Source organism: Phaenicophaeus curvirostris, chromosome 9, assembly GCF_032191515.1.
Source record: "Phaenicophaeus curvirostris isolate KB17595 chromosome 9, BPBGC_Pcur_1.0, whole genome shotgun sequence".
In the NCBI taxonomy this organism is placed as follows: domain Eukaryota; kingdom Metazoa; phylum Chordata; class Aves; order Cuculiformes; family Cuculidae; genus Phaenicophaeus; species Phaenicophaeus curvirostris.
Window position 1 is genome coordinate 5,132,037 of NC_091400.1, and position 22,707 is coordinate 5,154,743.

The 22,707-nt window shown below is 36.3% G+C and overlaps 1 protein-coding gene across 4 annotated transcripts in view; it reads right to left on the bottom strand.

Annotated features, from left to right (window-relative positions):
- Positions 1-22,707, bottom strand: part of CTNNA3 (catenin alpha 3) — a 418,271-nt gene that overhangs the window by 37,808 nt on the left and 357,756 nt on the right. For all 4 annotated transcript variants that reach the window (XM_069864007.1, XM_069864010.1, XM_069864008.1 and 1 more), the window contains 2 exons: positions 19,766-19,858; positions 11,513-11,694 (listed from right to left, as the gene is read on the bottom strand). In XM_069864007.1, the coding sequence (XP_069720108.1) occupies positions 11,513-11,694; positions 19,766-19,858 (275 nt within the window). The remainder of the gene's footprint in view (positions 1-11,512; positions 11,695-19,765; positions 19,859-22,707) is intronic.

Below are 22,707 nucleotides of genomic sequence, written 5' to 3' on the forward strand. Positions count from 1 at the left end.
GATAAGCTGCAATGATTAATTTGGATATGGCCTAGACATTTCTAGTCACTGAATATTTATAAATGAAAACACATATAGGCATAAAAGGAAAATTAGAGGAAATACTGAGTGAAGACTTGCAATGCCTCTTCCAACGGCAATAACTTCTTTGGCAGCAATTTTTTCTTGCTATATCTTGTGTTACCCACATCATGACAGCAAAACCCTTGGTGCAACACAGCACCAAGCTCTCACAGTTGCTAGTAACAGATGTCCAGCATCTGGTGCTAGCAGCTCATGCCCTCCTGCATAAGCACCAAGAACTCTTCAAGGAAATCACTTTTAGCATATTCACGTTATCCTCATCTGCTGCTTCTGACTGGGCCACTTGAAAAGTAATATAGACAGAGACCAGACAGCCTTAATGAAGACGTTCAAGAGAGAGAAATGGAATCGTATATATTCTAGTATAGAAACCTTGAAGCACTAAATTAACCAGGACCTATAATCTGTTTATAAGTATTTAGCCAAAAAATTACTTCTAGCAAATAGAAACAGGCCCATACATACAGAAGAGGCTTCTCAGCCCTTACTCACCAAAGAATACGCTGCTCTGCGTAAATGATTCAGACAACACAAAAAAGATGTTTAGACCAATGAACGAAACTTTGAAAGTAAATCACTATCTAATGCTAAATATAAATCAAAGGTCTTAGAGTAAATGCCTAAGTATTTTCTTAAATTTAGTCCTAATTTATACAGCTTACCTTCAGCTGTAGGGAAGGAGAGACAGACGCCCCTCCTCAGGATACCAAGAGAACTAGTGATCACGTCATCCAGGTGGAAGAAGGAAGCTGACCTGTAGGGTTGCAGAGCAGGAACTATATTCCTCTGCTTTCTCTTTCTCTGACATAACACTAATCAGAAGCACAGTGTCTCCAGAATATCACACATTCCTGGGGGTAGGCATGGGGGACCATGTGTTGTCACAACTGCCCTCCACTCCTTCACAGCTCTAGTTCTGTTTTATGCATTTTGCTTCTCAGTATGTTGATGACACAAGGCCTTTACATAAATTTAAAGACTACCTCAATGACAATGTCAGCTGCTTCTTTTAGGGGAATGATAGAGGTGCACATGTAGGTCTCAATGGTCTGTGAAACAAGTATGACTATGTAAAGATATCTTTAAACAACTGCTTTTCAACAAGCTTACCATGAAATGAAGATTCACTGCTGAACTCTGAGAATCCTTCCATTAACTCTTAACCACCCAATGTTTACTGAACAGTGTCACTCCTTCCCTCTGCCATCACAGAGCACAAAGAACTAGTGGATTGGTTGATCCACTACTTGCTGATAATATGGATATCTCTCAGATAGCCTTAACAGGTCAGGACTGAGATAAGTATAGGAAAATGTCTTGAAATAAAATCTTATGTTTGCAATCTGTGGTACAGATCCTTCTACATTTATACCTTTTCCCATCTTCTACCAGTTTAGGTAACAGTCACAATGCAATCTTTCAATAAAGTAATCATGGTATTGGTGCTATTGGGCATAGGCTGCATTAAGACTACATTTGTGTGACGCAGATATTCACAAATATCCATATCATGTTTACTCACATTAATGTCACACATCCTTCATATCCCCAGATACTGACCTCCAACTGGTCAGCTGGCTGTGATCACACTACAAATCAGCACTGAAGCAGCTGCAATTCCCATGACTATGCGGTCTGTGGCTGACAGAAGGGCACCTAATCTGCTTGTACTTCAATTTGGTGCATGAAAACAAGGTCTGGTGCAGGGACGCAGTACCATGCTCTGAGCAGGAATTTGATTGAATGTGCCTCACTGCAATAATGGTGCTGGTAGCTATCTGGCTTATTGAAAATCTACCACTACAAGCCAGCCCATCCAAACACAAGCTTTGTCCATCATTTCGCATTTGACCTTCTTTCCAGCAAAACCAGAGGCATGGCTCTACACAAAACACAGGAGGTGACAAGGGAAATGCCACCTTTACACTAAGAAAGCTGAAATCTGCTCTCAGTTGTTACCAAGGCAGTCAGGAGTCCAGGCCAGAGGCTCAGTACAGCCGTACCTCTTTTTGCCCTACAGTATTATGCCTCAAAGGTGTCAAGAATATAGGACAGTGGAGAGCCAAAACTACTTGCTAACCTTTATGAAAAGTAGTACAGCATCAAGGCTAAGGCATGCTAAGAGAAGCTGAATGCCATTACCAGTGCCATTTCAAGGAGAAAGATGAGAGTTTTAACTCCAAGACTAGTAAAAACAGGAGCTGCCAAAGGCATTGAATAAAAAAAGTTAAAAATGCTGTATAGTCTTGAAGAAAAAAATGAGAACCATTGGCAGGCTGTGTGAACCCTGAAAGGTCCTGGTTTAATTAAAAATGGTTAGAACTGACTACAGTCATATTTTTAGCAGAAAACACAGCAGTTCAGGACTGTTTCTGTTGTTCAACATGTTCCCAAGGTGAGCATTTATGAACAGTTTTTCTCAGAAACATGCATATTCAAAAAGGAAAACTAAACTAAAAGGATACTACATAAAATGAATTGGATACATAATACAGTAAGCCTGTTTGTAGCCCTGCAGCTTCTGGGAATAATTATATTTTATTAGATGACAACTCCATCCTAGCTTGACTCTTGGCCATAAAGAAAACAAAGGATCAAATAAAATTATTTCCTTTGGATTTATCACTCAGGCAGGAGAAAGTCAGGCATTTGGTAGGGTGAACAGAGGGAGGAGAAACAACAGAGGTGAATTGATTTTACAAAGATGAAGCCCTCACATCTCTGAAATAACCATAGCTTCATCTGCACAGAGGAGGGTGACTATAGCAAGTGCTACAGTGCTGTTAAGCAATTGGTCTAGGGAATAGTTTAGGGAAGAGGGGAAAAAAAAAACCAAACAGTAAAATGATCCTTTAGAAAAGACCGAAGTCACAGAGGGAAAATTCTTCCTCTCCCCACTCTATAATGTACTTCTGGTATACCAAACGACCAAAACCAGCCACATAATTTAGAAAGCCCCCAGCTGATTTAAATACCCCTGGAAACCCCCACAAAATTTGCTCTTTAGAGTGTGCTGTGCCTTCACCTCATCTCTTTAAAGTATATGGGATGTGTACAGAATACAAAAGGCCAAAGCCTAATTTTTCTCCAATGCTTGCTACTTACCATACATGTGGATGTAAAAGAAGATAATTTACTTAAAGGAACTGATTCTTATAAAAATATTACAAAGACTCTCTGCTTTGGAAAACATGACTCATGGTCTCAAATTTTTTTTATGTTTTACGTTGTGATAGAGAAGCCTTGAAATAAAAGTTTATCGTGTTTCCTCTAAGGGTACAGAAGAGGGCAGATGGTAGAGAAGTACCTGACTACAAGCCTTCCTCATTCCCCTTTCTCCAGACTGCCCACTTGCCTCTTCACGAAGATCAGAGTAACAGTCCAGAAAATGACAGCCCTCTACTAGATTCACCTCATCCCAGTAATCAGGAGCAAACCTTTGAAAAGTATCTGCAAATCGTGGGGACCAGCATTGTAAAGCCTACACAGCATAAAAAGCACTCCCTTTTGCTGTATAAAATAACATCCCACTGGTCCATTTCCTTTCTGTTTCTCTATCTTCAATTACTATTTACCTTATTTAACAGTTACTACTTATTTTATTACCAGGTTCACAAACTCTGCCTTGACAATTAAGCTCCAGTCTTCTAATTCACAAGCACCAGCCATGTTGACAGTGCAGTAACTGCCATTAATCTGGTTTTTTTCACCCTTGGACAACTAATAAATGTGGGTGTACATCATACTCTGACTGTGACTGATCTCTTGTAGAAGTAAGCAAAACTTTCAGTTGAATCAGCATTAAATTCACAGAGAAAAAAGTAACTAATAGTTTATGTCAAATTTCTGATCATAATTAATTCACTGATGTGCCTACACTTCCAATGAAGGGGTTGATAACTGCAAAAGTTTCCAGCCTTTTTTTCTTGGAAACCCTCCAAAAGTTTAAGCTTCTAATTTCTGCTAATTAATGCAGGAAGAACCTGAACATATGGTGTTATAGCAAAAAATATATCACATGTACAAAATATAGCAAATAAATCCCATAAAAATAGGCCTACATTTTAAAGTGGAAACAAGCTGGGAGTTGTGCTTTGCTGTTTGAATGACTACTTCTTAATTTCTCTATGAGACATTGCTGGGCATTCTTACTCAACAACAGCTTGAGCAAAATAAACAGTCTTGCATGAAGCCACTGAAGTTCAAAAGGCAGGCTCTGTGACATGCCAGTGGGAGAATACTACAAGAAATGTCACTTCGCTGAACATTATCATAAAGCAAATTGTGGTGGGTCAATGATCATGACCTCATAGGCAGTTTGGACGTTGCCTTCTTGGCTTCCCCTTCTGGGTGGGCCTAAGCCATGAGAATGGACTGAGAAAAGTGACAAAGGAGAAAGAGCTCTACTCTGCTCTGGCTGCCGTGGGTCTGAGGGCACCAATAGGTCTTAACGGCCCTGGCCAGTCTCACCCGAGGCCTCCTGCCATGGCCTCTGTTCATTGCCCCAAGAGCTCCACTTAAGCTCTGGCTTTCACTGATCTGAAGCTCCCAAGCCCTGATCCGAATCACAGGTATAAATGGATGGATTTCAGACAGGGAGGTCAAAAAATATGTTAGTGTTCCTATTGGCACATTGTTCTGTCCTTTGTATGCAATTTGTTTACCTATACGTGAGGTATTACTATAATGTCAGCACAAAGGATTTATTCAGAAACAGTAGAACTAAGGGGCTGACTGTTTAAAATGGAACACATTTTATTGGTTTTAAATTTATAAAATTCTTTCAGGATGTGGAGCATGTAATTACTCTAATCAGAGGAATTAATCTTCACAGCTTGCATGACTACGAGGCATTCTACAGCATAAAAAAAAATTATTTAGAAATGGCTTTGTAGAGTCCAACGGTACACCAACTAAAAGCATTACAAAAGCAAACCATCACCAGACTTTTTTAAGTTAAGGAGTTTTACACAGACTTTTAACAAGCTGACTAGTAGAATTCTCTTTGTGAGATACTGTGTCTCAATATATGAAATTCAAGAGTTATTATCCCTTCCAGCTGGCAAGTGATCCTTTGTTCCCAATCAATTAAAATATTCCTTTAAAAAAATTTCATATCAACATGAAAAAGGCTCAATTTCTGAGCCCTGCTACTTGTATTAACAACTGGTTTTCTTGGAGGAAAAGTAAGAATTAAAAAAATGGTTTGCAAGCATTGGCAATGTAAAAGTTGAAATTAGGAAGGTCAAAAAACAAGCTGAAATAATTTTTTACCACTTTTCTATCAGCTGTCTAAGTATAACACTTAAGCTCAATAATAAAAAAGCATTATGTTCACTTTCAGTTTTCATCTAAATAAATGAAAATTGCACTCAGAAAGTGTTTTTTTAAAAAAATAGTTGTTCAATAAAAGAGCAAACTGTGAATGCTTCGACTTTCCAAGGAAAGATGCAATTAGAAAAGCAGTGAAAGAATTACACATGCTTAGAAATATAGAAATATATGTAGAAATATATTCATGCTGTAGTTACATCACTGACGGAAGGAAAAAAATAGTAACAGAACATCCTTCCATCCTGATCTTTTTTTGAAGAGCTTGCATTTGCCCAGTACAAGTTCTCTCTCAGAGAACAGTTTCAGGGACTTCTAGAAGTCTATCTTTCTTCTCATAAAAGGTAGAAAACATCAGCTTACAAAGATCCAACAGTGATTCAGTAGTAGCACAGTTTCTGGAAATTTTGAAAATTAGCTTACTCCAAAACAATCCTTTCCATTAAAGCCTTACTTGGGAATCATATCAGCATTTTTCTTTCTTTCCAGCATAGTAGCATAGTAGCTTTAAGAGAAGATGAAGATTCAGAGAAGACATAAGCAACTATCTATGAAGCTGTAGCTCATCCATTCCCTTTAGTATCTCTCATCCAGTTGTGAGCAATAGCAAAAAATTATTTACTGAAAGTAGTTATACATGGTTTATCTGCATTTTTTCACAGTAACATTGCAGAGGAAAGAAAGCAATGATACGCTCATTACTTTGGTCATTAGTGGTTCACTGTACTGGTTTATGAGTATTTAACATGCTTTGTTAACCTGCAAAACAGCAAGCATCTTTAGCATTGTATTTGTTACTCTTCTCACCTAACTCCTTTTTAGCTGCATGGATATCAAAATTCTTTCAGAAATACTTTGAGTAACTGAGCTAAACTGTTTGATTTTTTCTTGAATCATTTCTCTTCTGGCTCTAAGACTTCATTGCACAAGGTGGCTATCACTTTGAAACACGTGGTTGTACTAAATAATATATTTGGATGTCTTTTTTGTTTGTTTGGTAGAAATTTCACCATCAGCGGATGAATATTTACTACTTACATTTTAAAATCGTCTTGCAGCTACCAAAGTAGTGACTGCCATTTCTAATTAAATATTTCCTGGTATATGTCTTTAGGAATCAGCTGGAACTATTTGTACTATTAAAATGGTAAAAGAGCATCCACATAAGCACCATATGAACTATCACAGTCTATGTAAATATCATTAATAAAGACGCAGTAGTACCATGCATGAAATTCAGACTCAGTCAATATCTATTGAGATGCACAGGAGGACAGATATAGGATTTTGTCTTCAAAATCTTCACTTATTTGTGAAAGTTGCATTTGTATACATTTTGGAAGCTCAGTGAATTTCAGGAAGAATGAGCAACATCAGCTGCTTCTGTGTTACATGATACAATTTAACTTGACACATCTGAACAATTCATCACAAATTTGAGAGATTGTGTTTCTACTTGAGGGTAACAATTGCCTGAGGCTACTACATGTAGTTCTGGCAGGACAGTCAGTAACCTGCAAGTACTGCAAAATCTTAAATAACATCTGCCGTGCTCTAGCTAATGCAATTCTGCTGCTCATTTTAACAGTAAAATTTATCTGCTTAATCTACTACGCAGTAAGAAATAAATCCTGGTGGTTCTGTTTATCAAAGCATGTACAATAAAACACACACAAATATGCACACACAACTGAATTGTACTTGCTTTAGAAATAAATTTATCTTAAAAAACATCTTTATATAATTAATTCTAGTAAAAGTTTCTCTGAAGATAGAGCCCTAAGGAGGGTTCACCAACTTTGCCTAAGTAATTTTGCCTAAAATAACTCTGTCCTTTCTGATGACTCAGTTCAACAACATCACTGTTGACAACAGTACAATCTTTGGGTTATTTCTGATTAAATACTTAATTTTAAAGTGGAAGTTGTTTGTTCTCTTATGCATCTTATGATGCACATTCTTCTGAAATTTTAAAATGCAAACACTGAGCAACTATGAACTCTTAAAAGCATCACAGACTGCTTAATGAAATAAAGCTGGCCTACGAATTCTCTGATATGAGCAATGAGAGGAGGGAAAGGGGATATTTTTCTGTGTATCCGAAGTTGAACCATAGATGTAAAAGCACCTAGTCATTTCAGTTTTTTCAGTAATCACCACATCACACACACTGCATTGTTAGACAGCAGGACACCCTGTAAATAATAGTAAAGTAATTCACATGGGATCCACACAAAACAAATTGGCCATCATGAAGTCATCTAAGATGACCAATAGGAAAGAACTACGGACAAAGGAATTTTTATATCTCATTCTCACCTAGGAAATCAAAGCCTTTAAAAAGCTGAACCAAGAACTGAAATCCTGTTTTCCCTTCTCTATAACATAACCGATCAATGATGGCAGAACTGAGGCCAAGTCTAACTTCAATGCATAGACATATAAATCCATGTCTATTGCCACCTTTCACTAAGAAATGTAAAAACTGCTGTACTACAGGGTACATAATGTGAGGACTATAGAAATGACAGCTTTGTGGAAAAGAGGAGCCTAATATTCATCTTCCTGTCCCCAAACTATCTGTTAAATATTGAATATTTAACCAACAAATACACATGCTGCTTTTGGAACAGTACTTGGAATGCCTAAACACAAACTTCTTTTCTGCAGATGGAAGTCTAGTGTTAATCTATCTCCCACAATCCCTAGTAATTTATACCTTAATATTCTGGAAGGAAAAAGTAAGTTTAAACCCCCTCTAGCCAAAGAGACAAAATGTCCTGCTATCTTGAGTGAATCCCTAAGGTATCAGAAAACAAAACAGACTGTATTCTGGACAGTTTTGCACAGCAAGCATTCAAAGGAGATGCAGATAGGTGCTCTGGATAGATCCAAACCAAATAAGGTGCTCTGAAAACACCTAGCCCCCTTGAACAGAGAAGTGAAGCTCCTATACTGCGTATTCAGAGGAGGATGATAAGTGACAGGCATGAGGAAACTGTCTCCCAGCGTGTGCTCATTTCTGCGTAAGGCCAGAGGGAGAAGTACAGGTTTCTGCTCAATCACTGCGAAATTTAGCTGAGCCAAACCAAGATGATATTTAATGAGAAAGACATGAATAGGGCTGCAGCTACAGGCTGAAGACAGATATAAAACATCAGCAGACCCACTGATACCTCATTTGTTTCTCAGTTTTGCTGAATGCCTTTGCTGTTGAAGCCAGGGCACTACAGAAACAATTTCACACCTCTTGTTCTTTTTGCTTTTTTCACTGTAGCAAACCCTAGAGAAAGTAGAGCCATGGTCTAGATCATTTTCAGCAAAGTAAAATTCAGCAAAGAAATCTCGACTGAACTCTCTCATTTCTAGCAGCAACAGCCTTCAGTGAACACACAGGCTAAAACTGGCAGGAACTTCTTAGGTTATTCTCCAACAAGCAACAAGTCTGGTGGAGCCCAAACTGGAACAGAGGAGACACTTTCAGCAGAGCAACTGCCAATTATCTACTGCCTCCACCTCTGGCTGCCAGGGCCAAAGTTTCCTACCGAAAATATGATGGTATTTTTACAGATTTTTAACAGATTCCAGCAATCAATACAATCAGTTTTCCATAATCAGGTCTGATTATCATGTTCATACCACCGATTAGCAGCTACTGTTAGAAGCTATAAACTTTCAACAATAGATTTCTGCTCTTGCTCAATAACTTTTCCATCCGCCAAGTGTAAATTTTCTATGACAATGATTGATAGGATGGTTCACCACAAGCACGGTTCACCATCAAGTCCTACCAGGCTTATGTCATGTAGTACATACCAAGTTTAAAGAAAGTAGGAAAAATACGTGATACATAAAATTAGAGTAGCCTGGCCTAGTATCTATCTGTATAGTCGACACATTCATGAATGTTCAGTAGGATAAAATCTGTTTTAAATGAGGTACTGCAGGTCTCTTCTGCCAAGTTTCAAGAAAAGCAGAGGCACATGCCTCTATAATCAAATAGAGAAGCTAAATCATAATAAGCTACTTCAGATAGTTACTCTTTTAACAGCAGTCCTAACTTCCTCTGAGAAATCACTGATTACCACTGGCCTTCCCTGAAGCCATCCTTCAGTATTCTTTCTAATGATCTGACGTATACACATCGACATCTTATGCCAGCACCACTCCCATTACCTTCTGTATGAATAATGAGTTGTTTTGATACCAACATTGACCAGGTTTTAGCTGAATATATTACTGCTGAATTGTTCAGGACAATGCATGCACACAGATACACTAAGATGCCAAGATGACCTCGAAAAACTAAGGCTTTGGAAAGCACTCATTAAGATTAAATAAAAATGAATACAAGAAAATGAATTTGAAGGAAAACAGAAATCAACTTAGGTTACAAGCATCTCAAATATGGAAATTTACTATTTGCCCGAGTATCTTCTGATGCAACAAATACAAAATGTCAGAATATTTTATTTCTTCCATTTCCAAGAACTTGGAATTACAGATTGGAGAGATCAAACCCTAAGCTGAGCAGGTGTTTACTGTGGCCTCCACACTATTCATCCCCAGATTTTCAGGGAGAAGGAAATGAGAAAGCCAGCTGTGTTCCTCAGCACTTAACTGCCCCCTTTGATGTGGCAACAATAAGAGGAAGTTCACCTCTGCAAGTCTTCATTTTTACAAGAGCTTGGCACCATTGAAGAAGAAACAAAACTTGAAAACAAAAGACTGATCAGTGTATTCAAAACCAGCTTTCTGAAGATTCGAGGTAAAGTTATGTAAAATGCAAAAGTATTTTCTAAGACCATTATTGTATATATGGTATTACAGGGTGAACTTATTTGATGCAACCAACAGTTCTAGAAACTGAACAAGACTTGAGAAGATAGTCCTACCCAAAAGAAATTACAAGCTAAGCATCAAACACACAATACAGGAGTACATAGTTCTATATGCTTGCATATCTCAATTTACAGTCTAAACATCTAAGAAGAAAAAAGATTCCAAATTTCCTAAAATTCCTTGTCAATCTTGATTAATTGAAAGCTATTTAATAATGTAAAGAATTTTGGTGAGGGAGCTGACTTTAATTGTAAAGACTGACTTTATGGCACAGTACGGTCTTTTTCAAACGTCCAAGTACACACTCTTAACAAGAATAAAAGGATTGCAGAGTTCAACATGCAGGCCTTTAAATCTCTCTTTTTTCAAGGTGAATTTGGAAAGTGTTAACATGATTAAAATGCAACAACCGTCTTGCTCAGAACTTGCCTAAGTCAGTCCCCAGTCTCATCGTCTGGCCCTGCTCTATGCAACTCTGTTTAACTTACTCACCTGAAGAACTTATCCAAGAGGCTTATATTTTCCTTCATATCTTGCATGAAGGGACTTATTTTATGAGGCACTAAGTGTTTTGCAAGAGTGGTTGTGTTTTAAGGCTTCACCTATCTATCAGCAACTATTTCATTATTAACCAGAAGGGGGGGGAAAAAAAAAGCAAAAACAAACCATGAAAACCCCCAAGTACCTCCCTTTGGTACAGAGGGAAATACCAGCTTTCAAAGCTACTCGCTATAGGAAACTTCATTCTTTAAAAGTAGATATAGCAGTGTGATACAGTTCTGGTGAAAGCAAGAGTGAGTAATGGGATATGAAATATGCATGAGTCTGAATGTGCACCGCAGACATATGTTCTGTACAGTATGTTTTATGTTTGACAGCACTGTATGGTACAGGTAGAATGAAAAGATGAGACAGAGCCATAGCTTAAAATCAAGATTAATTTGTTACTTTAACCCTTTCATTAAGAGCAGAAATAAAGTGTTAAAAATGTGCAAAACCCACAGCCAACCAAATGAATAAAAGAGGACAAAGAAAAGAAAATAAATTAAGGACAAGCATAGTTTAAAACTTAAAACCTCCCTTCTAACATTTCAGTACTACTATCAAGTCAATAAAGATAACAACGTTGGCTCAGCCACTCAATCCTGCAAAGACACTGTCATCTGACATTAAAAACTCAGGATTTCCTACCATACCAATATGACAATGGTCTCCAACATTTGCCAATATTGAATACATTTTTTTACATTATTACCTTGTGAAGTCAGTCATCTCCATCATAATCACACACATCCTTTTGGCCAAAACAATGATATCATTGCTGGTATCATCCCATATTTCAATCTCTGCATCAAGCTTACTCTTGACTTTTTTGAAGTCAGCCACTTGCTCAGCTATCTTTTCCTTTTCAGCCTCTGGCAGTTGAGTCATCTTGGCCTGAAACATAAAATAATTTGATTTGCAAAACATTTGTGTTAGATTGTTTCTCTTTTTAAAAAGCAAAATCATAGAATCATAGAATCATAGAATCATAGAATAGTTTGGGTTGGAAGGGACCTTAAAGATCATCTAGTTCTAACCCCACTGTAATTATTCTGCATTTAAACAATAACTACTTTGTGACATATTCTTATTTATAAAATATTACCTACCATCCATAAAATGGAAAGTTAAGGCAGTGGTTGAATTGCTATCATTAGTAGAACAAGTAAGCAGTTTAATATGTAATGTGTATGCTTGCCATGCTGTTTCAGAGATTTTATTTATGCTTGAATCATTCTATCACAAGGTTAATTTTCCCATTTATATGAATTACTGGAAATTACAGGTCTTCCAAAGTATAACTATGTTATAATTGCAATCACAGAATTGGAAAGCATAACTATTTTAGGAACAATTTTCCTCTTTTATTAAAAAAAAAAACGAAAATAAAAAAGATCACAGAAGATCAAGACACGTTTTCCTCTTGGCTGTAGGATAAGCTTGCTGGGACAGGTATGAAACAGGCAAAAATAAGAGTTAGCCTGGAGATTCAAAGGAACCGAAGTACCCTTTTTGTTATCTAACACATAATTGCTGATTGGTGAAAACATATGGTATTTCCTGTCCCCCAGCTTCAATACTGGTTTGAGTTCAAGAACACAGGTTTACATACAGAAACCACAAGATGACATTTTAATGAGGGAACTGTGACATACAGTGTCCTGCTATGTGCCAATGATAATGAGCTTCATGTGAAATGAGACACATTATCGACTGGAACAAAGGGGCAAAGAAAACTTCAGTTCTGACCTTGATTTTTTTTCACTTCCCTCATACTGCTTTAAAACCATGTACAGCAACAAAGTAAAACAATTGTATACACAGCTGTTTAAGCACAGATATGATTTTGTATCAAGATAGTAAATGTGAAATAAAGATCTAAATTGAATGACTGTTATTACATAAGCACAGGTTGTTTTGTCCATCAGGAAAAAAATGAGTTTTTCATTACTTCTAAGACAAAATGTTGTCTATTGCAGTAGTAGATAACAGAGCTAAAACTAGATGAGAGGAGAAGTTACATTTTTGACATTTTTTCTTTCTTCTATTACAAAAATAAATGCCAGTAGATGCTTTTTTTCTTTAATTTCTTGAATTAATTCTTCAGGAGGCTATTTATCTCTGGTAGCTGGGTGTATCCAGCACTGGGCTTATTTGCATAGTACTATTTGCAACTTGACTTACCACTTGTCATTTCAGCCCCTTCTAAGTTTCAGTCAAATCTCTAGCACAAATACTGAAATTCTGAGGTTAGAACAAATTGTCCACATAATGATAAAAACAGAGGAAAGTAACTACCTGGTGAAGACTCAAACTTTAGTTATAAGATAATGATACATATTCAAAAAGACACAACTCGTGTCCCTCTTTTGCCTTAGCTGAGAGCTGAGCTCTTCATTCCACCACAGATTCAGCAGGAATAAGAAGCCATCTTGTAGACTAATAAAATCTGCTAATGAATCGGCTAATCTCTAAAAAGAGAGATAAGATGTTTGCTTATAAAGATAATACACTGTGTGGGGATGCAATGCTTTTGAAGTAATAACAAATGAACTACTTAGGTACTGCTTAAGTCTGATTTTTTGCTTTTTAGTTCCTTATACTAAAAGATAGAGCATCAGAAAAGTTTTGTAATGAGTAGGTGATAAAGAAAAACTGAAACTTTGTGAGATAACACCAAAAAGAACAGACAAGATGGCGCTGTGAATCCACTAAGCAAGGACATACCAATACGAGCACAAGGGAACAAAGAGACTGATTAATGAAGCCTGAACTCTGGTGAACTATTCTCATTAACATGTAATTATAATAGAAATACATGCCTTCTCAGGAAAGGTTACCCACTTCCTCAAGAAGACCCTTAGCCATTGAGCATACAGTCAAATTTTGTTTGAAGGCTCCTTTGGAAGCGAGGAAAGAAATGGCCAATAATAACTTGGGGAAGAAATAAAATTGAATATTCATTTTTAACCAATAGAAATGTTGCACTAACACTCAACATGAGTGCAATAGCTTTGGAGAACTTCCACTTTACAACCACCTTTGTGCAAACGTGAAATAGATAAATATATAAGGTCCATGTGTAAGATTGGCTTATTGCACACCAGGTACCAGACTCTGCATGAGGGACAACAATCTCACCTACATTCTTGTTCCCCTGTTGCAAAGTCAGCTGAACATTTTGTGGAAGTGGACAAGTTCTCTCCAAACTGCTCAAAGGACAGGAACATACTTCAATCAAACTGTTTTAAAACAGTTCAAATTGTGACATGTGATTGTTTCTTCTTGAACGAACTTCGCAGATCACTGTCATAAAAAAGGTGCACATCAGCTGAGCCTATTTTATCATGATAGTCACTTAAAAGGACTATTATACAGATGTGTTTTTAATGACAATATAGAAGTACTTTTCTTAAATATGGTACAGAGATAACAGTAATTTTGTCAAAATGAGTAAACTGTGCCCATCACCTTTTACAAGGCACCCAACTTTTTATACTGCGTCAAGTTTCACTAAAGAGGTGAAAGAGAGAATGGTTGATATTTTACAGCTCATGGTAAAGAATACACAGGATGTTCCCTAGGGATGAACTGTGTGGGTGTGTGATACTGACAGCTGGGAGAAGCTGCATTGCTTTTGTCAAGTTTGCTATCTGCTGTCACCAGTTGTCTCCTTGCAATTGTAAGAACTGTACTATCCCTGCTGAAGTCCAGCATTCTTTGAACAAGTTCAGAGAGTGCCTTATTTGTGCTGCCATGTCAGTTCCTGTACACTTTTACACATAAAAATACATATTTGTATAATATTTTACCTATTGGATAAAAAGGTAAAGCTATTGGAAGAAAATAACCAAAGAACAAACTGTTTAATGCCATTTTTGTATTGAACTTCACTAGAAAGTTTGACTTAAATGAGGCAATTGTGTCATATTAAAACTAATCTTTCTTTGTCTCAGGGTAACAGCAAGATGTCATGAATCTGGGCTTCACTAAGGTTTTGTCAGTGGTTCTCATGCCATCCTCATAAATAGTCTAGGGAAGTATGATCGATATGTAATTGCCACTGGGGGAATGTGATACTGGTTTGAAAACTGCTCACAGAATACTTATCAAGAACGCATGCCAAACAGAGGATCTATGAAGCAAAATTCTGAAGGCACCTGTCCTGACTCTGGCATTATTCAGTATTTTCATTAATGGTGTGGATGACAGAACCAAAAGCACACATCGCACATTTGCACTGTACGAGGCATGGTTTGACATGTAAGAGTCCTAGTTACAATTCAGAGTGATCTTGAGAAACTTGAGAACTTATCTGAAAAAAATAACAAGATATATTTCAGCTGAGACAGGAACAAGGCTTTACACCTAAGAAAAATCACCAATACACACACAGAACAGACACAATGGTTTACTAGTGGTTCTGTGGGTGAGGATTTGTAGTTGATCAAAATGCACCTCTGGCAAAAGGGCAAATCTCATTACAGAACTCATTCTAAAACATGCATACAGACAAAACAAGTCTAAACCTTGTTACTGCCTGGCATAATGCATTTAACAATGCAAATAATCTGGACACAAAATTCAAGAAGTCATTAACTAGCTGAAGAGCATCCAGAGGAGAGAAAAACAGAGCAAAAAGACATACAGAAAGCACTGTCTTAAAGGATAAAAAAAAGGTTATTTGAGTTATTTAATCTGGAGTTTAGAAAACAGAGAGGACAGAATAAGGGTCTCCAAGAATAAAGATCTTGAATCATGACAGGGAATCTTTTGCCAGGTATTGAATGGCAAAATTACAGTAGTTATTTGTGTTATGCTTGAATTCTCATCAGGATTTCAAGCTTCTGTGTGGCTTTGATAAAAATTAAATTTACAGATTTTTTAAACTTGGCTTTTTACTATTGAAATGGCACAAGCTTCCTGTTAATGTATGCCAGCATTCACATTAACGAAGGAACTTCAGATGTAAAGTCATTTTTACTTGAGTAAGAATAGCCAATTCATTTGATGGCAAATTAACTTCCCTTCTAAGTATTGTTTTATGCAAGTATCAGCAGGTGGTCTTGCTGTTTGCTCGTATATCATTTCTCTCAGATATCTTGGTAAGACTTTCATATAACAATCTTTTCAAGGATAAATATATTTTTATGCATATATAAATAATTGCAGTATTTAAGATCTAATACAAATAAACCAATAAAGTAAATCAGCCTGAATTATTTCATCTACAATCTAATACACACTGAGTCACCTCTTCTTCACTGCTGCATTGCTGCACAAACATAGTATGCAGCAAATCTATACAAAAGGAGATCTTATTCTCAGACTTGTCTATGTATTCACAAAACAGTCTACACAGCTCTGAGAAAAATGTGGGTGGGTAGTTGCCTGAAAGCTTTTCTGGTCTTGTCATCTCTAAATGGATTATGTTCAAGATAAAACATTTCTCTTCTTCTTCAATATGAGCACCTAACCTGTAGCTGTAACTTTAAAATTAAGTTAAGCTGTTCTTTTCACTAATTTAGTCACTTTAAACACTTACATTTTATCCTATCATCAGAACGCACATTGTCTTCTAACTCTGAAAATTAACCGAGCAAATACTGAGTTGACCTTCTCTTTAACGTAAAATCATCTGATAATAACCCACTAACTGCCTCAGTGGAATTACACTGATCATGATGGCATAAATTTCCTCAAGCAAAATTACTTCATGATAAGCTTGTAAAGTAACTACAGAAATCAGACACAACAACCAGAGGAAGATCTAACCTTCAGCTGAGAGAAACTGTGCTAGTCCTTGGAGACATAAGCAGTACCTGGTTTTTTTAAGGCTTTTGTCCAAAGCACCTTCATGGGTATAAAACTGCCCTACAAATGATAAGCAGTATTGCTATGCAGTTTAACCACTGAAAGATCTCACAGCACACTGACTGAGTTAACCTGCATCCCATGGTGTAAGATGGTGCCATAAGCACTATCATCATATTCATCTTACAAGATATGGAATTAGCTGAGGAAAAGGTGAATGAAGTAACATTTCCAAGGCTACCTATGTACTTCCAGAGTCAAAAACAAAAACATAAGGTCAAATCTCATCCTGTCATCTCACCACTAACCTATACAGTCTATATAGAGAGAGAGAGTCTGAAGAAGCTACAATTAGGAATATATGAATTTCTCCTGTGTAAGGAAAACGTGATTTGCTAGTCGAGATGTAGCCTTTGTTACAAGTGGCATTTGCACATCACATATGGTTTTACACGCTGTGACTTGTTTTTTATGTAGCGATAAAAAGAGAAAGAAAAAAGGTGCTTTCATAGGCACTAACTCCCTATTGGAGCAATGAGAGATGTGACAGGAGAAAATACAACAGTCTTGACAAAGCAAGGGGAATCAAGAGTGCTGTTATGTAGAACTAGTATCAAGACAGGTATGTATAAATAAAATTGAATTACTGTAGTGAAAATTCCCAAGAGAAAGGACTCCAGGAGGAAAAGAAGTTACTCTGCAATCTCACCATACCACTTCTGGAACACATTCATTCTTGGTTTTACCACTGCTCACAATAGCACAGGAAACCTGCTGTAGACGATGAAACAAAAGACAATCTCTGTCTAAACCTTAAAATCTATCTTCCCTATGCAGGTTGTTCTTATTGTTAATTAGGTTCTAGGTATAAATCAAGTGTCATCATCAAATAGCAGTTCAAACAAAGAGATCTTAAATCATTCTTCACATTTGCAACAGCGGCAAATAGATTTCTTCAAACATTTGTTTTTTTAAAAAAAAAAAGTACGCGAAGGTTTCCATTAACATGTTGATTTAGGTTAAGAGGGTACACATATAATTCAGCCAAAGCTTTAATTTTCTATTAATTTTGGGGGGTAATGTGCTATTTATGGCCCTGATACTGTAATTGGAAAACTAGGAATGTTGTTCCCAAACAGAGAAACAGAATCAAGCTTTAAGTAATTACTGCATTTACATTAATTGTATTATCTTGGGGAAAAATGTAAGAAAAAATAGAACTGTACATCCTGTACTGGTGTTTTTTCCAGAGTTATCAACCACAGTTTCTTGATAAATAACTGTGCCTTCTACCTCCCCACCCAATTCACTGTGTGATATTGCATGTATAGTTGAAGGAAAAGCATATTCCAGACACATATCTCCAAAGCAATAACCTATACCTCTGATTCTTGATAGCCAGCTCCCTAACTACAACAGTCCTCGGCATTTACTTCTTGCTTTGTGAAGACACCTGGAAGTATTTGTTATTTATGGTTTTCTTTTCAAAGAACATTCTCTTTAAAGAAGTATCATGGTTTATCTGAAAAGTGGAAGACAATGAGCAAAAATGTGAGCTTTTAATGCTTTAGTGAATCTTCTATTACTGTCTTAGGATAGTAAACATCTACAAACCACTAGTAATGTTTTCCCAGTGAAAGAAAACCTTCAAGTGCATTCATTATGGAATATTTATGAAAATATGCAAGCACACCATCTGCACATATTCCAAAGAAATTCGTAGCAAATTAAATGGGTAATATTTCAAAGGAAAAGTAAGGTGGGAAAATACGCTAACATTTACAAAAAGTAATTTTAATTGAAAAGGGCAGCTAGTATATGTTGACTGCTAATTACGTTTATTGAGTAATAAGATTGTATGAGGTGATATTTCACAGAGTTGTTGCATTTCTTATAAAGTTTTAACAATTAACTGACAGTAATATTTAATTGAAATATAGATATGCAGCACTAGTAAGCAGCATTCATTTTTGTTAGTTTTTCATCAGTATTTAGGGTCTTAGCAAAATAATTTGTATTGGGTGAATTAAAGTTTTGCTTGCTGAAAAATAAATGTGAATTAAGATGTCTATTTCTTGACATAATTCTTTTTACATTGAAAAGTTTTGCTTTTTCCCAACTAGTTCTATTATTTATAATTTCCATTAAGGGAATAATACTATGATCCATTAAGTGTGAGAGACCTGTAGGTATTAAGCAAACATGTAATAAAATAAACATTCTGGGCCCAGGGAACTTTCCATTTCAGAAAGTTGTGAATAGGGTACCGTTTTGCTGAAAGATTACTTAAAATGGAATCATAAAGAAGATAAATTTTTGCTAAATACATCAATTTTGTAATAAGAAACCTTTTGCTACCTTTTTTCCAGGTCTTAAAAATATTTGAATGCAAACAATACCCAGTAACGCAGTCAAGTCCTCAGGTTAAATGATGATACAACAGGAAAATCAGATTTCATATTCCAGAAATACAGAAATTGCCAAATACTGTATTAAGGTTTTCACACTTCCTCATGAAGACATTAGTTTAGCAATAAACTGTAAAATAGGTTCACACATGAATACACCAGGAAAAGTCTGTAACTTACACATTGAAGTGGCTAAGATTCCAGATATACTCCTTTCTCTTCAGTGCATGTGAACTTTCTTATATGTAGAGGTTGCTTTAGACTGATAAACATTATAAACTTTAGTAAGACCCAGATATAAAATTTTCCCGATTAACCTAGCTTCTGTCCGGCCAAGCCACATTTACGAAATTGTAACCTGTTAGAATTTCATTCAGCAAGAATTTTTCTGTCAAATCTACACCAATCATTGGAACAGACTCCCCAGGGAAGTGGACATGGTACCAAGCCTGTTAGAGTTCATGGAGCATCTGGATGACACTTAGTTATATAGTTTAGTGTAAGGTAGCCCTGCAAGGAGCAGGGAGTTGGACTCAATGATCCCTATTGGTCCTTTCCCATTTAAGCTATTCTATGATTCTACACCTTCTCTCTCAGGTCATACATATCATTTTACACCCTCCGAACATTCTCAGAAATGTGTTAAGAGCTGAACAAGATTTTAATGATACACTGCATGCCTTTAAATGGCTTCATAGGAACAGTAATGCAGTAGCATTTAAATAAACAGGTTTAATAAATACCCTGTCAGTTTTTCCTTCAGTCTGAATACTTGTACGACTACGTGTGTCATGGTCTTCTTCGAGGTCAGACACATCTTCCAGCTCTTCAGGTGTCTGGAAAATAAATACAAAATCAGGTTACTTTCTTTCATGGTTAGTAGCTTTGGTATTAATGTGAAACATGTATTATAATTTGGTCCAAGATAGTGTCTGATGAAAAAAGACAACAGTCCTGTTCTATCAGTGCACTGGTTACTAAGTGCTAGCTAAAATCAAATTGTGACAGGGAGCTTTGAACTAGTTGAAAATAGCCGTGCTTTAATTCAAGCACAAGTCAGTGTTCAGGAAAAGGTATTTTTTATTTAAATATTGTGTTATTGTTGCTAGCAAAGGTCTCTTGCAAGAAACCTTTACATGACCAGGTTGGATGCCTACATTTTTAGAAGCAAGTAAGTTTTCTATTTTTTTTTTTTTTTTTTGCAGGTTCTTCTACTGCTTCTCTTCAGTGTCCAAAATTACTTACACGACCACTCTTCCATCCCTAAGTTACATCTAGTAGGCTCTCAAAAGGTTCTAAGAGTTTGGCAGTGGGAGTAAGAGGCTCCAGCATCTTGCTGATTTTTGCTGCTACACTGATATCAAAGACTGCTCCAAGTCAGCTTTGTGCTCTAAGAGGAAAACAACACCTCTTCCCCAGTTTTGAATGTGTCACTTCTCAATCCCAGCAAGCAGCACAAGTCCCTGCTCTACAGGAAAAATTAAGTGGCCCTATTTTGCTATTGTATACATGGCATTATTTCATATGCCACTGTCTGTTCCTTCTAGTCACCTCAACTACCATTTTAGCAACACCAGTTTATTACAGGAAAATACACATTTGGATTATTGCAATTTGCTATCCTTTTCTATTTTTGTGATGTTCTTTTAGGGCTGTCTGGTTTTTGCCTGTAGGTGGACAGGAAAAAGTGGTTCTTACAGATACCAATTAGTGATATCAATCCATCTTCTCAAGAAAGGATACTTAATCCCAATAACATTAGGTAAATAAATTTACATTTTATTCGACATAGAAGCCTTTCATAACCCTTAATTTGTTATCCTTCAAACAGTTATTATATACATTGGAAAAAATATAATTCTATTTAATCTCTGTTAATACACTGTCCAAATTTTCTTCTCTCTTCCTGTCCTTTGATTTTTTTTCTTTTCTTTTTCCATAAATTCAAAACCACAAATGATTCAGGCCAGTCTATGACTTTTATTGCGTCGGCTGCATGTACTGTAACATACCCACAGCTAAATGAATCTGTTTTAGTAACATAGGTTTTGGGTGCTATTTTTTTCAACCATACACGAGCCCTATCAAAAAACAAAAGCAACTTTCTGTGCAATCCAAGTCTCCAGATTTATTTCCTCCTTCCCATTTACCAATATATCATATAAAAAAAAATACTCTTCATGCAGGAGTCCTGAATTTTATAGCAAATAAATTAGTAAAAAGAGCATACCGAATAAGGCTATGTAAAGGACACTAAATAAGACATCTAAAACAAGTTTACTCATATAAACAAAACACTGCACAATGAAGCACACAAATCATTCAGATGAAGCACAAACAATATTGGTTGTGCTGATGCAATGGGGTGTTCAAAAATTTTTCCTTTATCAAGTAGATTAACAACTTAAAGAGCCAAAAATAGATAGAACCAGACTTAATACATAACTGGCAACAGATCAGCGGCTGAATGATCAGCTACCAGCTTGACACCTAAAGTTCCAATTAGAGGGAAATCCTGACGTTCTTAGTATCCCAAAACCTTGACATGCTAAGAGAAACATGACAAGAGAAGGATTGTCAGATAACCAACCAAAAGACAGGCAGAAAAAAAAAAACCTGGTTGTTACTTTTACCCAGTTTTCAATGATGTCAAATGTAATTTTTTAAAACATAACTGCAGTATGTTTTCACCTTCTTATTTTTACTATCAAGTTACATATAAACAAGATCTGTTGAGAGAGACACTGTAGGTTTCTGTTATTTTATTTCTGGGTCCACAGAATGGTAATGGCACTGCATTAAACTGAATAAATCCACCTGCACACATTAGTATCATTTGAGAAAGCACCTCTGTGGCCAGAAAGTGGAATGTAAACCACTAGACTTCAATGTCAGCCTTGAAACAAAGTTTAAATAGCACTACATTACTTCAAGATCACACAAATAAATTTCACTCACTGAACAAAATAACAATAATTTCCATGAAATAATATTGTAAGAAATAAAGAACTCAAAGCTGGTGCACAAGCTGGAAGAAATATAATGACAATGGTGAAAAATACACCTAGACTTCCTCAAGAAAATGGACAGGCAATCAATTTTAGGGGTAAAGATGAGCAAAATGCTCTACTGGATAAGCAGGGAAAAGGAACATTTTATTTTCAGGCAAAGACTAACAGTGCGATGAGGTCTGTCGGCTTTAGTCCTGGAATTAGATCTATTAAGAATTCTACATTAGCCAAAAGTTGGTACCATGCAAGAGTTGTTTGAAAACCTTCAATGTGGAAGGGAAATCAGATGTTGTGGGTGGATATCCACGAACTCACTTTAACTGAAACGTTTATAGACACTCTTATTAGACGACCAATAACAGAAAGGGCATTAAAACAGAGTAAATTAGGCATCTCAGGATTCACATTATTAGAGAATTTTAAGTCATCTCAGTAAGTTTATACCATCACCACCCCCCAACAAACCGCATATATTAACAACAAGCATTATATTAGAAGGCATTGAGAGAATTATATAGAATTGTTTTGATAAACTCAAACTACACAAATACTATCAATGTAAATGTAGAAAACTTAGAGGTCAAAGACGACAGGAAAATTACATTAACAAAAGACATCTCTAAATGACAGTCTCAGTTAAGCTTTTCATAGACAAAAATGATGATCTATTAATC